The sequence below is a fragment of the Paralichthys olivaceus genome, chromosome 4, assembly GCF_024713975.1.
Source record: "Paralichthys olivaceus isolate ysfri-2021 chromosome 4, ASM2471397v2, whole genome shotgun sequence".
Taxonomy (NCBI): Eukaryota; Metazoa; Chordata; class Actinopteri; order Pleuronectiformes; family Paralichthyidae; genus Paralichthys; species Paralichthys olivaceus.
Window position 1 is genome coordinate 16,512,487 of NC_091096.1, and position 14,773 is coordinate 16,527,259.

At 41.7% G+C, this 14,773-nt stretch overlaps 2 protein-coding genes across 3 annotated transcripts; one reads left to right on the forward strand and one right to left on the reverse strand.

Annotated features, from left to right (window-relative positions):
• Window positions 1–28: 28 nt before the first annotated feature.
• On the reverse strand, window positions 29–4,203 carry arsk (arylsulfatase family, member K). Its single transcript, XM_020093929.2, has 8 exons — window positions 3,984–4,203; window positions 3,643–3,772; window positions 3,393–3,552; window positions 2,217–2,499; window positions 1,937–2,108; window positions 849–1,073; window positions 456–671; window positions 29–362 (listed from the first exon to the last, which is right to left on the reverse strand). The coding sequence occupies exons 1-8, from the start codon at window positions 4,089–4,091 to the stop codon at window positions 88–90; spliced, it is 1,569 nt and encodes a 522-aa protein (XP_019949488.2). The 5' UTR covers window positions 4,092–4,203; the 3' UTR covers window positions 29–87.
• A 1,518-nt stretch (window positions 4,204–5,721) lies between these two features.
• Window positions 5,722–13,124, forward strand: arrdc3a (arrestin domain containing 3a). 2 transcript variants are annotated; one of them, XM_020093993.2, is made up of 8 exons: window positions 5,722–6,333; window positions 7,923–8,004; window positions 8,121–8,268; window positions 8,544–8,646; window positions 8,823–9,079; window positions 9,580–9,736; window positions 9,831–9,973; window positions 10,091–13,124. In XM_020093993.2, the coding sequence occupies exons 1-8, from the start codon at window positions 6,054–6,056 to the stop codon at window positions 10,157–10,159; spliced, it is 1,239 nt and encodes a 412-aa protein (XP_019949552.1). In that variant the 5' UTR covers window positions 5,722–6,053; the 3' UTR covers window positions 10,160–13,124. The 2 variants fall into 2 exon arrangements, with proteins under 2 accessions (XP_019949552.1, XP_069380033.1); XM_069523932.1 differs by having other exon boundaries at window positions 5,770–6,333; window positions 7,852–8,004.
• Window positions 13,125–14,773: the final 1,649 nt, after the last annotated feature.

Here is a 14,773-nt window from a genome sequence, read left to right on the forward strand (position 1 = left end):
GACCAGCAAAAATTACCCAAAACAAAAATGGAGTAAAAGATTTATTCATTTAAAATAAAAGTCCAGCTCATAAAATAACAAGCATCATCATGATGAGCCATAAAGCCAACTGTCAATAGCTCTCTGATTGGCTAACACGTCTCTCTGCCAGTCTACATGCCATCTGAGATTAGCGATGGCCTGGCTGTAGCTTCCTCCCAGATCATCTCTCCAGGCCCCAAATGCTTTTTTGTTATAGAGATGGACAGCTGAGGAGACTTCTGGGTAATCTACGATGCTGCGCAGTAACTTCTCCAGATGCACCTTCACCTCTAGGAATTTGTGAACCACATTGTGAAGCTCTTCCTTGTCCAGTAAAAGGTCTGCAAAAGAGAAACGATGAACAGAAAAATCAAAGTTATAGTGGTTTGAATGAAAAGCATATAGTGACTGAACTGTGAACGCCAGGAACTCACCAAAAAGCTGGGGCGGGACGCTCAGGCCATCTGAATAGGTGATGTATTTCCACCTGCCACTTCTCAGCATGTATGTGGAGGCATTGACGTTACAGCCATGATATTCACTCAGAACCCAGTCTGGATGTTGCTTTTTGAATAAGCCACTAGACTTAGACAGCAGAGGAAGGAGGGAGTGTCCACTGAGGTTACCTCCAGGTGAAATACCAGCAATGTCTGAGAAATACATAAGTGTGTTAGGTCAAGTTAAATCAATAAAATTAAAATCTACTTAAGCTTTTATTTTGTTGTTTTTACAGATGTTGGGCAGATGCTTTAAATCCTGGATTGACACTCCAATGATTTATAATCTTTAATAGATGTTTTAATTACGTTTTCTGTCTACTTTCTTACCCAGCAGAGTGGGATAGAGATCAACCAAAGACACGAGTTGGTTGATCTGTCGGCCAGACATCAGGCCAGGCCCCATGATCAGCAGGGGAACATGGGAACTGCCCTCATACATCGACATCTTATAGAACTGCCGGTGCTCCATGGCCAGCTCTCCATGGTCAGCCGTAAAGATCACAACAGTGTTGTTGAGCAGCCCAGTTTCTCTCAGGGCTGATATCACATGGCCTGGTGAGACAGAGGGTGTGGGAGACAGAATAAGCACAGAGTTACAGATTAGTTCAGTCAAAATACATTACTAAAACCATAGCAAAGAGATAAAATGCTGGTGAACAGGATCTCATGGCAGATTCATTTCTAAAATGTAAAATATTTTACTGTTGACATTTTAACACAATAAAACTTTTAGTCAGAAATGTAATATACCATAAGAAATTAATGACTGAATATACGGTATTATATATAGAATAGAACTCAGTAGAGCTAATACCTCATTTCCTTAATGTGTCATGACTCACTCCCAAAGAAAGAAAGGGGTGAAAACATAACCTCCTTGGCGGAGTTCATGAATATGGGCATAGTTGAGCAATTAAGAGAAAAGAGGAGACTGCTGTAGGTAGATCATTGTGGCACAGAGGAAATAGAGCTTACTAAAATTACCATATCTTTATTTATTCAGGAAGTTTTACTGACAGGAATTAAAGTCAAAGTTTCAGCTGCACTGGATCGACAGTTACACAAGAAATTCAGTGAAATGTTCCCTTTAGAGATGATCTATTAGTATCACTGATACACCTCAAATCTAGCTGCCTGCTGTTTCCTTCTATACTTCGCCTTGTGTTATAGCCAGAGGCACACTGGCTGTGCTGCAAACACTGTCAATAAGACTGCTTCTCTTTCATACATGTTTTAGTCCATGTTGGGCTCCTGTAAAAGTGTGACTCCTACTTTTTCCTGCAGTATATGTTTGGATTTGAGAACCTGAACAAGAAAAGAAATCAAACTTTGCAGGTTTGGTATGTTTCATGAAATATCCACAAGTCTAATCCACAAATCACTCTTGGTTTGGAGAATTACTGCAGTCAACTAACCCAGCATGGCATCGGCTTCAGCGCACATGGCATAATAGAAGGCCCGAATGCTTTTGACTTCGTCCTCGGTGAAAACGCCACTGCAGTTTTTGGTGAAAACGGAGTAGAAATCAACAGGGTGCATGGCAGCCATAGGCAGCCATTTTGGAACAGTGATGAGATCAGACGACACCTGTGTGTGTAAAACAAGGAACTAGGATTTCTCAGGGATTTTTATCGATACTATGTAATTCTGCAACAACACAGGAAGCATTAAAAAAGGGGTGTAAATAATTCATGCCTTTGTGAGCCAGTACGGAGAGGAACGGAAGGTGGATCCTCCTGCAGTGGGCCCCAGGGATTCCGTTTTGTAAGGGTGAGGTAAATTGAGGCCAAGGTAAAGAGCAAAAGGCTGGTGAGAGGTTGCAGCTGTTTGGTGGATCCACTGCGCAGCCTTGTCTGTGTTTTTCCAGTCTTCTCTCATAATCCTCACTGTGGACATGTTCCCAACAAGTTGTGTAACCGGCCGGCCCTCCTGGCGCAGGAGGAAATGAACATCTCGTGTCCAGGCCTCAACTCGATTACTGTGGGCAATTGCACAAACATACAAGAATACCAAGGAAATGCAGAGAGCAGCACAAGAACGGGAAGTGGAAAAGAAGGAGGAGAAGAGAACAAAAAAGATGATTCACACTGCTCTGGAAAATACCTGCCCACATAAAAAGACAGTTTTTGCTTATTACTCACACAGTAGGTTGATGACGATTTCTTTGTAGGTTGTCTGTTTGTTATGTAGATCTTTGTTAGGTGAATAAGTAAAAGTTAGTTAAGGGGTTTTCTTTCCTGGACCCACACTAATCATGGATACAGGCTCTACTTTACAGACAATCTTCAATTCTATTCAATTTTATTTGAATAGTGGCAAATCGCAACATACATTATCTTAAGGCACCTAATATTCTAAGGTTTAGACCTTAGAATATTGTAGAGAAACCCAACAGTTCCCACAACGAGTAAAGCCCTTTGGCGACTCCCTTTAAAGGTTCAATGTGTAGACTTTAGTGATATCTAGTGGTGAAGTTGCATGTTGCAGCTGAATACCCCTCCCATTCCAAACATGAAAGAGAACCTGTGGTAGCCTTCAGTTGACATAAAAACTCAAAAGGTGTTTTGTTTGTCCAGTCTGGATGACAATAAAAAACATGGAGGCCTCTGTAGAGAGGACCAGCTCCCAATGTGAATATAAAGTATTCAAATATATATAGGGCTCATTCTAGGGTAAAGAAAACAACATTTCATACAATGTAGATGAAACACACCAGTGAAAACATCACTGAGATTATTTCATACTTTCTGCCAATAAATCCCTTTCACCTACACACTGGACCTTTAAACAGGAATAAACCTCGATCAGATCCAGACTCAAGCGTGCTGCTTATTAACGTAATGATGTTATTAACTGAAAGCGTCTGCCTACCTGACAGAGTGACTCCCTGAGGTATAGTCCAGCTTGCCCATCGCCTTGGTGAGATATCCCTTCGCCTCCAGCTCATCCATCCACGTGGACGCATTTGCATCGAGGCCCTTGAAGTTGTTCCACGACTGCGTGAGGTGGACAAACCGACCGCTCCACATCGCTGACAACAATCACCACGATATCTGTTTTCTTGCATTTTAAAGGGAACTCCTCCTCTGTGTGTTTTTTGTGGTTAAATCTTGCCACTTACCTGCTCTTGAGGGGCAGCAGATGGGAGAATTGGTGTAGGCATTGAGGAAGGTAGCGCCAAGCTCCCTGAGGTACTTTACATAGGGCAGCTGTACAACTTTACTGCCAGGGTCAAAGGTCAATCGCCCATCCTTCAGAAAAAAGAAAACTGGCAATCAAAACCACAAGCCAATACAAAACAGATAATCAATCAGTCAATGTATAAAATATTAAGAATATGTGCTGCTTAACCTAAAGTTATAGACCTGTTCTCTGTTACTGCTGCTGCCTTATAACTGAAACACACTGCAGTTACTGTTGTGCAGTAATAAAACTCTGTGGTGTCACTTAAATCATACTTACAAATGCATCACTCATCACCATCACAATGTTAGGTTTGGTTCCATTTTGGCAAAAACTTTGACCGTAAATTAGAAACAGGAAACTCAGGGCCAGGACTAACACATTCATAGTGACGTTTCACCTCCTCCAGGTGATTTTCTGTTGAAGTGGATGAGATTCATCAGAGCAAACTTTAAAACAAGTCGCAGGCTGTCTGTTCCGTCCAGTCTGAAGTACATCCAGGTCACACTTTCAAAATAAGAGTCTTACATTGAAATGAAGAACTCCATTTAACGATGATCAAATGTTTTTTTTCAGAGGAGACTAAATGTGTGAAGATAAATATTGAACACTCATCACCACTGCAATCAACCATCCCAAATATTCATCACAGAGGGGAAATAAAGGCTTAGGAGATGGTGAATACATCAATTTCTGGTTTAACGTGCAATAACACACAATCGCCTATAGGGGGGAGCATTGATCTGTTAAAAAATGGTTGCACAGTTTTGTTGAGTTGGCACTGTCATGATCAGAGATGTGTACTATTAGTGTATTAGTATCACAAAGATGAATGTCCATATATTTGTTTTGGGAAATCAAATACAAAGTTAGCAAGTGGATGCAAAACTAAAATAAAAAGTAAAAATAAAACTCATATGTATTTGTATATGGTGGGATGCATCATGAAAATGGGATTCAACATACTTCGGTCATTCATTGTTTTGGTGATTGTGTTTTAATCATATGCCATCTGATGGGGTTGGGTGAAAGGAATGTTATACACAGACCTGCATCCACCCCTTACACTAAGAAATAACACGTCAAATGAAACAAATCAATGAATGGATGAATAAAATTAATGAAATCATGTATTTTTAATTGAAATGTCTGAATTCTAAAATCAACATTTAAAAAACACTTGAATTTAGTTTCTAATACCTGTTTCAGGACGGGAACTCTAAAGAACTACAGATTCAGGGACCTGACAGCAGTGTTACACAGTCAATGCACTGTACATTGCAGTCTGGTGTGTAACAGGTGATATCTGCTCAGCAGGAGGGCTTGGTGTCCACCAGGTGGCGTTTTGAGAGTCAGCTGAGTTGTTTTCCTGAAAAACTGAGTTGAACGCAATGAGAAACCCCCACCCCCTATGTGCATGGATCATTTTAATCTTAATCCAAAAACACTATATGTGCTCTTGCACGTGGGGAGCTTTTCTGAAGGTCTGTACTACTCTCTTAACCCATAAACCCACATATTATCCAACAGGCCTGTGCTGAAGCCACAATGCAACATGCAGCTCTGCAGTTTTCTGTTGAGCTGCAGGGGGATGTGAAGGCTGTAATGGGCCTGGATGTATGGGAGACCATGTGTGTGGATTATATCACAGATTATTGAGTCTAGACATAAAGATGTTCATTGTATAAAAACATCATGCAGTGGTGCATTCATATGAAAGGCAAGACCTTTGAAAGAGTGGGGCTGTGTTTTCTCATTTGTTTCCAGTACAATCACCAAACATTCCTCAGAATGGCTGAATAAGGAGTTGGAGTAAGACAAAACCTGCTGGGTGGATGCATTCATGTATTTTAAATAAAACAGATTACCTGTAGAGGGTCACCTATATATAAAAAAAACACATAGTGGTGAACATTTCTTTGTGCAGCTGTTTGACCAAACTTGTCATCTGGCTGTGAGCCACTCTTCCACTCTGCCTCGACCAGAAGGCGGAAGGAGGGGGCAGTGAAGGCCTGCGCATGCGCCCAAGGTTGTTTTTCACACAGCCCGTCGCTTAAAGTGAGCTGAGCTCCGGGGGTTTCCTTGTCTTTGACTGGAGACCGTCGAGCAGGAGAGGCGGACGATGACAGCATCCATTGCTGTTATTCAGCCTTCACACATCTCAATGAACTGCCCGCACAGAAGCCACTGATCGTGCCTGCTGCGTCCTGCAGGGGCAGAGATACTGATCAGTGTCTTTCAAATAAGAAGAGACACTGCGTCCATCTTTTTTACTTATGAGGTGTTTTTCATAGACTCCTCTTTTTTATTTTGAAACTTCCGCAGTCTGTCCCTCTCTCTGTCTCCACCATGGTGCTAGGAAAGGTGAAGAGCTTCACAGTAAGCTACGACTGTCTCAATGACAGCAACGTCCCCGTGTTCTCCAGCGGGGACTGCGTCTCAGGGAGGGTGGTCATCGAAGTCACCGGAGAGATCCGCGTGAAATCCCTCAAGATCCACGCGAAGGGATTTGCAAAAGTTCGCTGGACTGAGTCGAGGAACGCAGGCTCCAACACTGCCTACACGCAAAATTACACAGAAGAAGTGGAATATCTGAATCACAAAGACATCTTGATTGGACACGAGAGAGGTAAGATCGTGTGTTTTATTTATTCAACCAGTTTTGTGGGAAGTGACTGTGAGATGCTCTTTGTGCTGGATGGAGATCAGGTTCACTGGAGGATGCTGTTGCCCTGCATTTGTAAAACTTCAAATATATAATTCAGTGTAAGACCAGGAACATCAAAGGCAAGTAGTGCTAATACTGAAATGTTCGTACTTGAAGACATTTGCTGGATAACACTCCATCGTCACTTGTTTGTGTCAAGGTGTCAGAATGAATGACAGCAGCTGTGCTTGCACTTGTTTTTCACTGTTTTTCAAGTGGAAAACGACTATTTCTGTTAATTTTCGACACACCGAGCGACAGACTGATATCTTACATTGACATATCTGCGGCTTTGTTGCAGAAATTCGCCGCAGAACCGCGTCATATTGAGCGTTTCTTTGTAGCTTTGTGAAGTTTCCACCCATTGTTCAAAGCGGTTCAATCCTGTTCAGAAAACTGGACCAGGGAGGGGGCGGTAGTAACGCACAGACCCCGCCCCTGGCCGCTTGTCATTGGCTTAGGTGCTCATGTGTGGCCGAATGACATCACTTTCATGCGGAGAGAGGCAGAACATTGAGCTACTTTGGGGTAAAAAACTATTTTAAAAAGCTTAATACTACACTTTAAAGATATTACCTGTAATCACTCAAAAATAAGAAAATATTTTTGGCTTTTTTTCTTTCTTTTTTTATATACCGTTATGATGGTAATAAATAAGGAAGAAATGTCACCACAAATCTTTCTTGTTATTTCATAAAAGTGCAGATTTTTAGGGGCTTAAACATTTTTTTAAACTCACTGATTAAACAGGTAAAAAGGGGTTTCATTATTTCTCCCTCAGCAACAATTCATATGCCATTCACCAATTACAACATTAATCATATCATAAGTAGTAGTTCCTCATGTTGAAACGTGTGCATGCAGTGTAGTGATGAGTGGATGCAGCAGCAGCTCCAGCAGCCGGCTCATAGTAGTGACTGCGGCGGCGCACAGTGAATGCGTAATGAGAGCAGAGCGGCTGTGGGAAGCTGCTCGCACCGGTTCAGGCCGGTCTCCTCCTGCTGGAGTCTGCAGCTTGACTGACAGCTCCGCACTTGTTTACCACACTGCTGCTGCTGCTAGGGGGAGGGAGGAGTGCTGAGCTGGCAGGAGCACACACCCGGCCCCTGCTCTTCACACTGCACTCCTCATCATCATGTTAGAAATAAAAATAAAAAATATAATTTGAAACATTTTAGGAGCAGCTTCACAATGCAACAGTGTCCTCTTTGGAAGACAGGGGAGCTATCTAGGTTTACAGATTCCTCATCACATACCACAGTGGCCGTCTTTGTTGGCACAAAAGCACCGTCTTTTCCCACACATTCAGCCTCTTTGGTTTGCTCTAAATATCGGTTGCCTTGGTTTTTCCACAGACAGATATACTGTAGTAAAATCCGTTTATTCTCTTTTCTTCTCCCCCACCCTGTGTTTTTTTGTTTTCTTTGGTATGACTTTCAGATGCCTTCGTAGAGCATTTTACACAGGTATGGTATACATGTGTTTGGAATATTGTCCTCCTTGTTTTTCAGACGATGACAACTCGGAGGAAGGGCTCACCACTATCCCTTCAGGAAGACATGAGTATGCATTCAGCCTCGAGCTTCCACAGACGTAAGGGTCCCTTTATATTACACATTATTCTAAAAATTAACATCAATACCGCTGTGCCCTGTTTGAGCTTTTGGTACTTAACTCTGCTTTTTCTGCCTCCCTTTGTTTTCCTGCAGACCTCTGGCTACCTCTTTCGAAGGGAAGCACGGCAGCGTGCGCTACTGGGTAAAGGCAGAACTTCACAGACCTTGGCTCCTGCCCATGAAGACCAAGAAGGAATTTACAGTCTTTGAGCACATTGACATCAACACTCCACTGTTGCTGGTAAGCTATTTGAAACATATGCTTGGTTTTAAATGTGGGAATATGACTTACTTATGACAACTTAATCTGGATGATTTTCCTAATTATGGGGAATCATGGGAAAGAACATGTCAGCAGTGTGAGTGCTGGAGAGATGAAGAGTTTTGACTGATTAATCATTCAAGAGCAAGAAATAGTCACTATAATCATAAACATGTTAATTTAATACATAATTTTTTGGGCAAAACCGTCCAAAATTCTACTTGTAATAATGATTATATTTTTTTCTCCTTCAGTCACCACAGGCTGGCACAAAAGACAAGACACTTTGCTGCTGGTTCTGCACCTCAGGTCCTATTTCCCTAAGTGCCAAAATTGAAAGGAAGGGATACACCCCAGGTGAGAATAAGTCACTGATCAATAATGCAACTGATTGTTAATCATCTATTGAGTGAATGAATGATGGCATTACACTTATTTCATTGATTTGTAAATACACACAGGATAAGGCTGATACCTGCTGATTTTAAAACATCATGGAACTTCCGTTAACCTCTCCTATGTGCCTCCCGTAGGAGAGTCGATCCAGATCTTTGCCGAGATCGAGAACTGTTCGTCCCGCATGGTGGTGCCAAAGGCAGCCATCTACCAGACCCAGACCTTCTATGCCAAAGGGAAGATGAAGGAGGTCAAGCAGCTGGTGGCCAACTTGCGGGGAGAGTCTTTGTCCTCGGGCAAAACAGAGACCTGGAGTGGCAAGATGCTGAAGATCCCGCCTGTGTCACCCTCCATCCTGGACTGCAGCATCATCAGAGTGGAGTACTCGCTCATGGTGAGCACAGCTCTGTTGCGTTTGGGATCAATTGCCCTTTCGTTTTGTTTGTTGTCACCTCACCTTGATCCAGATATCACTGGCCTAGAGACTTGAATTGGTTTCCTTTACTCCATTACTCAGTGCCATTATCTTACTTAATCAATACTTCCTGGTAAGCCAGTATCTCTTCTGCTAAACAACCAGGCTGACTCAGCTAGCACCAGCCAACCTGGGCCATGGCCAGGTGTTATCGCCACATGCTACTAAGAGCATTAGCCCAGAATATCTGTGGTAACACCTGCCTTGAAGGCGCTTATAACCTCCTTACCTTGAGGACAGACAGGCACCAGGCAAGGGCTCTACCTTGCATAAGCAACTGACCTCAAGATATTGACCCACATCTTGTTGAACTTCGCACAACCCATAAAGCCCAGGCTAGTGTGGTATAGGGTTAATTTCATGGTGAATCCTCAACCCCAGAGCAAATTCCAACCTGGTGTCATTATTTTCCTGCTCAGGTATATGTGGACATACCCGGAGCAATCAACCTATCCCTGAACCTGCCCCTGGTCATCGGTACTATCCCTCTCCACTCCTTTGGTTCCCGCACTTCGAGCGTGAGCAGCCAGTGCAGCATGAGCTGGCTGGGCATGGGCCTGCCCGAGCGACCAGAAGGTAGGTTACATCTCATGATCCTGAATCAAATATAAATTTCTATCTTTTAAATATAATTTCCACTGACTCATGGCGTTGCTCTTCCCCACTGCAGCTCCTCCTAGCTATGCAGAAATTGTGACAGAAGAGCAGAGGCAGAGCAGTCTAGACGTCCCTGCAGCCCGTGAGGAGTTGGATGGACCTCTCTTCGCCTATATCCACGAGTTCCGCTTCCAGCCTCCTCCTCTGTACTCTGAGGTAAACACCAAATACCATAAAACAAAACCTTATGTATTAATCTTTCTATAACTGACTGAATTAGATCAGTTATTTGTTTCCATAAAGCATCATATTCTTTTCCCTTCTATCCTCCAGATTGATCCAAACCCAGATCACGTCAGCCGCACGGAGGAGCGCAGGCTTGATGCTTGTCCATCACGCTGAAAGGTGTTCCTGAAATACTCCTGACCGATTTCAGGAACTAACAGAAACCTGTTTTGTAGGCTCGGCTTTGTTTGTTTCTCTCCGACGACGATGTTCATGCTACGCTGTTGACATCAGGGGAAAAACAAAGTATCCAACCAACCAACTGATGAAATCTTGGACAAATATCTACAGTTGAGTTGGGTTGGACACATCTGTTTCTGCCTTTCCTAGTGAGAGAAACAGGAGTTACAAGTTTGGGGTGTCACTGCTGCTGATGGTGGGATGTGTACAGATGAAAAAATAATGACCCCACTAGCAACGAGAGCCCCGGCGATAGCGTTGATGATGGGAAGGAAGAATCCCCAACTAAGGCTCAGCCCGCCAAGCTTCGCTTTCACCCTTGATTCTTCTGCACTCATGGCACATATGGACATGGCTCCTCAACACAAAGGGCAGGACTGATCATGTCCAGACTTCAGCTGAATCACAGAAAATGGGATGAAGAGAGACAACAACAACAACGTTCTAACCACCATCAGTCCGTATGAATGAAAGTTTTCAGCGGCAGCAGTCATCACCAGAGCAAAGACTAAGGTCCCCTTGCCTCATTTTGGGATTTTGTTTTGCACATTTTTTTCCTTACTTGAGTTGTGTGGCTTCGTTTAATGATGAGAATTGAAAAAAAAATCACTAATAGTTTGGTTTCAGCCTTGTTATGCGCCAGACTAAAAATACGAGAGTGCAGGCTTAACATTTTAAGACTTTCTTCTGCTTAACTTTGAGCAACGCTGAGAACAGGATTTTATTTTTTGGAAGAAGAAACTTAAAGAAAAAGACTGAAAGGGTCAAGAACAATGCACTGAATTTGTTTTAAGCTGTTTAAGAATTTTTCTTTCTCTCCTTACGACATTTCCTCAGTGACTTAAAACAACTAGACTGGACTTTTACAACAGCTGCAGCACATGATTTTCATCTGGAAGCTCTTTATAAGATGTTGCCTCTTCAGCTTGGATCCAAGTGTGGCTTCTCTGTTTTTTTTAGTTTAGCTCTGTTATTCTGTTCTTGTATTTAGCTCAAATCATAGAATAGTTTTTTTTTAGCCTTTTTTGTGTTGTGGTTGCTCTGGTTTTGGACTAGGAGGGTTGCAGACCTGCGTTTGCCACTAAAATGCCACTAGAGGAGAAAAGTTGTTTGTGTGTGTGCATAACAGAAGGTCGAGGGACCCGCCTCGCCTTAATCGCCTGCAGCCCCTCTACTCCTAATCTCAGGGTAAACCAGGCTTGCATAAACTGCCCAAAAAGCACTGTCTCAGGTGGTCTTCTCACTTGCCAAACGGTTGGAAAAAAAAAAGAGAGAAAAAAAACGTAAAATTGCACTGTTCAAAAATAATGAAGAGTTCTTTTATTTTTTAAAACTACCAAACGAGAGAATAGACCTGTAGAGAAGCAAGGCAGCTTTCTGAGATGAATCACATTCCCTTTTTGTCCTGCTGCACTTGCCCAGTTCATCCAACCACAAGTTCGATTTAACCAGACCAGTGAAGCCAGAATGCTAAGTTTAAAAAAAAAAAAAAAAGACAGTAAGAAGGAAATAAGTAGAGGACATGACACTGCTTCTACATCTTAGAAGCAAACCCAGCATGTGTGAAAAGCTGGGGACGCTGTTAAACCTCTGTTCAGTCTGGTCAGAACAAGTAGTAGTAGGTTGACATGAGTAATACATTGGTTTTCTAACTCATTCAACACAATAAAAGTCCAGCTGCAACAGAGGTTTGACAAAGTCAGGAAATAAAAAAGAAAAGCAGCACTTTTTTTGATAAGAAAAAAAAACGCATTCAATGGTGAAGGTCTGGAGAGAAAAAACATGTAGGACGTAAATGCATTACTTAATTTTTTTTTAAGATCAATAATCTTTTAGTTGTTTTTTTTTAAGTTTACATTAAAACATAGCTGACAACTATCTTCGTACGTGGTGTGTGTGTGGGTGCGCATGCTCTTATCGAGATCCAGCTGGCAACTCAATATACAGCTTCTGACAGTAATCAACGCACTGCAGTTAAAGTGATCTTATCTTAGTGGCCTTGACTCAGACAAAGTAAAACCTGATCATGATTCTTCATCTTTCAGTGTCTACGTTAACTCTTGTTCTCTTTTTTTTAAATGATGTTTGTGAACACCTGTATGTTTTACACCTTTCCGTGTTTTATTTTCCGAAAGGACAAAAAGGGAAGAGGTTTAAAATAAGTCCTTTAGAAGCAAGTGTTTAAAAAAAAAAAAAAAAAAAAAGACATCCTGGACAGGTTTCTCAATTGTTTTTAATTTTCTGAGGCTGATGAGGGTTGACATTATTTTTTTCCATGTATTTCTGGGCATTGATATAGTTTGCTTTCTAGTTTAACAAGCAACCTTGTTGGGTTAGTCTCCCTGACCTCTGATCCCCCCCAGGCCCCAGGGGGGGCAGCTGTTGACCAGCGCCCCTCCCCATCCCAAACTCTGAAACATTTTGGTAACATGGGACAGCAGACAACCTGCTTCTTCCACTCATGTTCTATCCTGTTCTGTTCTGTTTGCAGTTCTTTGTTTTTGGATCTTATCTTAGGGAAAAGTGAATCAAGCTACGCTGTGATGAATAAGCTCACACAGTTGTTTCAGGTTGGTCGATTCCATAGTCCATTTGCTTGGGCCTCAGAGTAGTCCAGTGTCAAAACTAAGCTAAACTCCTGGTCTGTTTAAAGGCAGGAACTGAAATGTTCAGAGTTTTAAAGAACCCACGAGACGGGATCTGAAACATTTTAGAAACAAAGTGCAATATTACTCACTGAATTTTTCTTCATTCTCCATTTTCATGTTTGTTTTTGTCTTTTTTTTGTCTGTTAATCATGACGTTGTATAGATATTCTATGAATATGCTATGTTCTGAATGATTTTACCTTTTGTCTAGTTCTTCCTTTTGATTTGAATAAACATTTTGTTCAAAATTACAATGGACTCTGACTGTATGTACAACATTGAATACAAATACGTATGTGAAATAGAATTTGTGAAGATATATATCACACACAATTTTCGACAGAATCACAACAAAATATCTCTTCAACTGAGACCAAGCATAAGGATAAACAAATGATTCATAACTTTCTTTTGATTTACCCTGGAAACCTATATTATTTGGGTCATTCTTCTCTGGATAGGGATTCACTGAAAAAAAGTACAACAGCGCCCCTAGAGGTGGGGGAAAGGCAGCACAAGGCCTTGCTGGTAAGTTAAGAAATGCGAAAAAACCTTAAAAAAGTCAGAAAAACCAGTGAAGCAACAGGCTACATGCACAGTTGACAGACATTCTGTTCAGAGTTCCGTTACAAGAATAGAAATGCAAAACAGCGATCTTGTTTGAAAAGAATCATTCAGAGCACCCTTCTCTAGGAAACTCACAGTGAACCTGATATGAGTTGATGGCTACAAGCCAGACAATCCACAGCTACAGGTCAACATGCAGCAAAACAAAGCCCAGGCTTTATTGATCGCTCCTGCTTTTTCATGATAAACAAGTCTATGAACTAATGAAAAGCACATAAAACATAAATGCTCCACTGTGAGGTGAAAGTAAAAGGAGCAGTGTTGAGTCAAGATGGAGCAGTCCTTCAAAGATCAGGCACCACTGCAACACAAGAACATGTCCTCTGCACTGTTTGTGCAAACCAAACATGAAGTTGCTGTGATCAGCAAAATACTACCAATCTGAGTCTGAATATCAGAGCAAAGTTTTGTCATGAAGAAAAAGAATGTTAGATGGGTTTAAATTGGGTTAAGCCTTTGTGCTTTAGTTTGAATTTTGTTTTCAACTATTTTCACCACAAGCGCACATCAGCAAATGGCACAGCCTTAGCTCACAATGTAGAAATTAAATGTTTTGTAAAGTAAGAAGAGAAAAATGAAGATTTGGATAACTCACCATTTTGTGTCTGCGTCCATTTTCTAGAAGTTTACACTTTTTGTCATCCAATGGATTTGTATAACTGATTATTTCAAAGTAATGCGACCCAACTCTGTTAATATCTATACGATCGTGTGTTTCTAAAATCCTTGATTTGCTTTACACTGCAGTAAATATTTAACTTGCACAGGTTGCACTATCCCATCTTTAAATTTTTGTTTTCACATGACCCATTTATGACAGTCAGCAGTCTGTTTCGTGAGCAGCAAGTCGATACAACTCGTAGTGTATCGACTGGCGTGTTACGTCAGCCCACTAATTGATTTTCAAGCTAACTACAGGCATGCATGAGCAAATGAGCTCAGCAAATTCAATCATACCAGTTGTGAATGAGTATACTGTGTTCTATGTGTCTCGTATCGGTCAAGCTGGAATGCAATGCACAGAATAATCTACAAAAAGCATGAAAGTCGTCACTGTTGCATAACTGAGGCTGGCAGTGATCTGATTTCCAAACATCCTGTGATGCATAAACACGAGTCAAGGTACAGAAAGAGGAAAACTGCTTCTGACCCCAAACCGACCAATGACAAGTCATCAACTTCTCATCTGTGGATTTTTTTGTGTGCAAATAATCAGTTTGAAGCAGCATCAGTGATGACTCAGCAGCCCCCCCCCACTTCCCATCAGCTTTGAGCA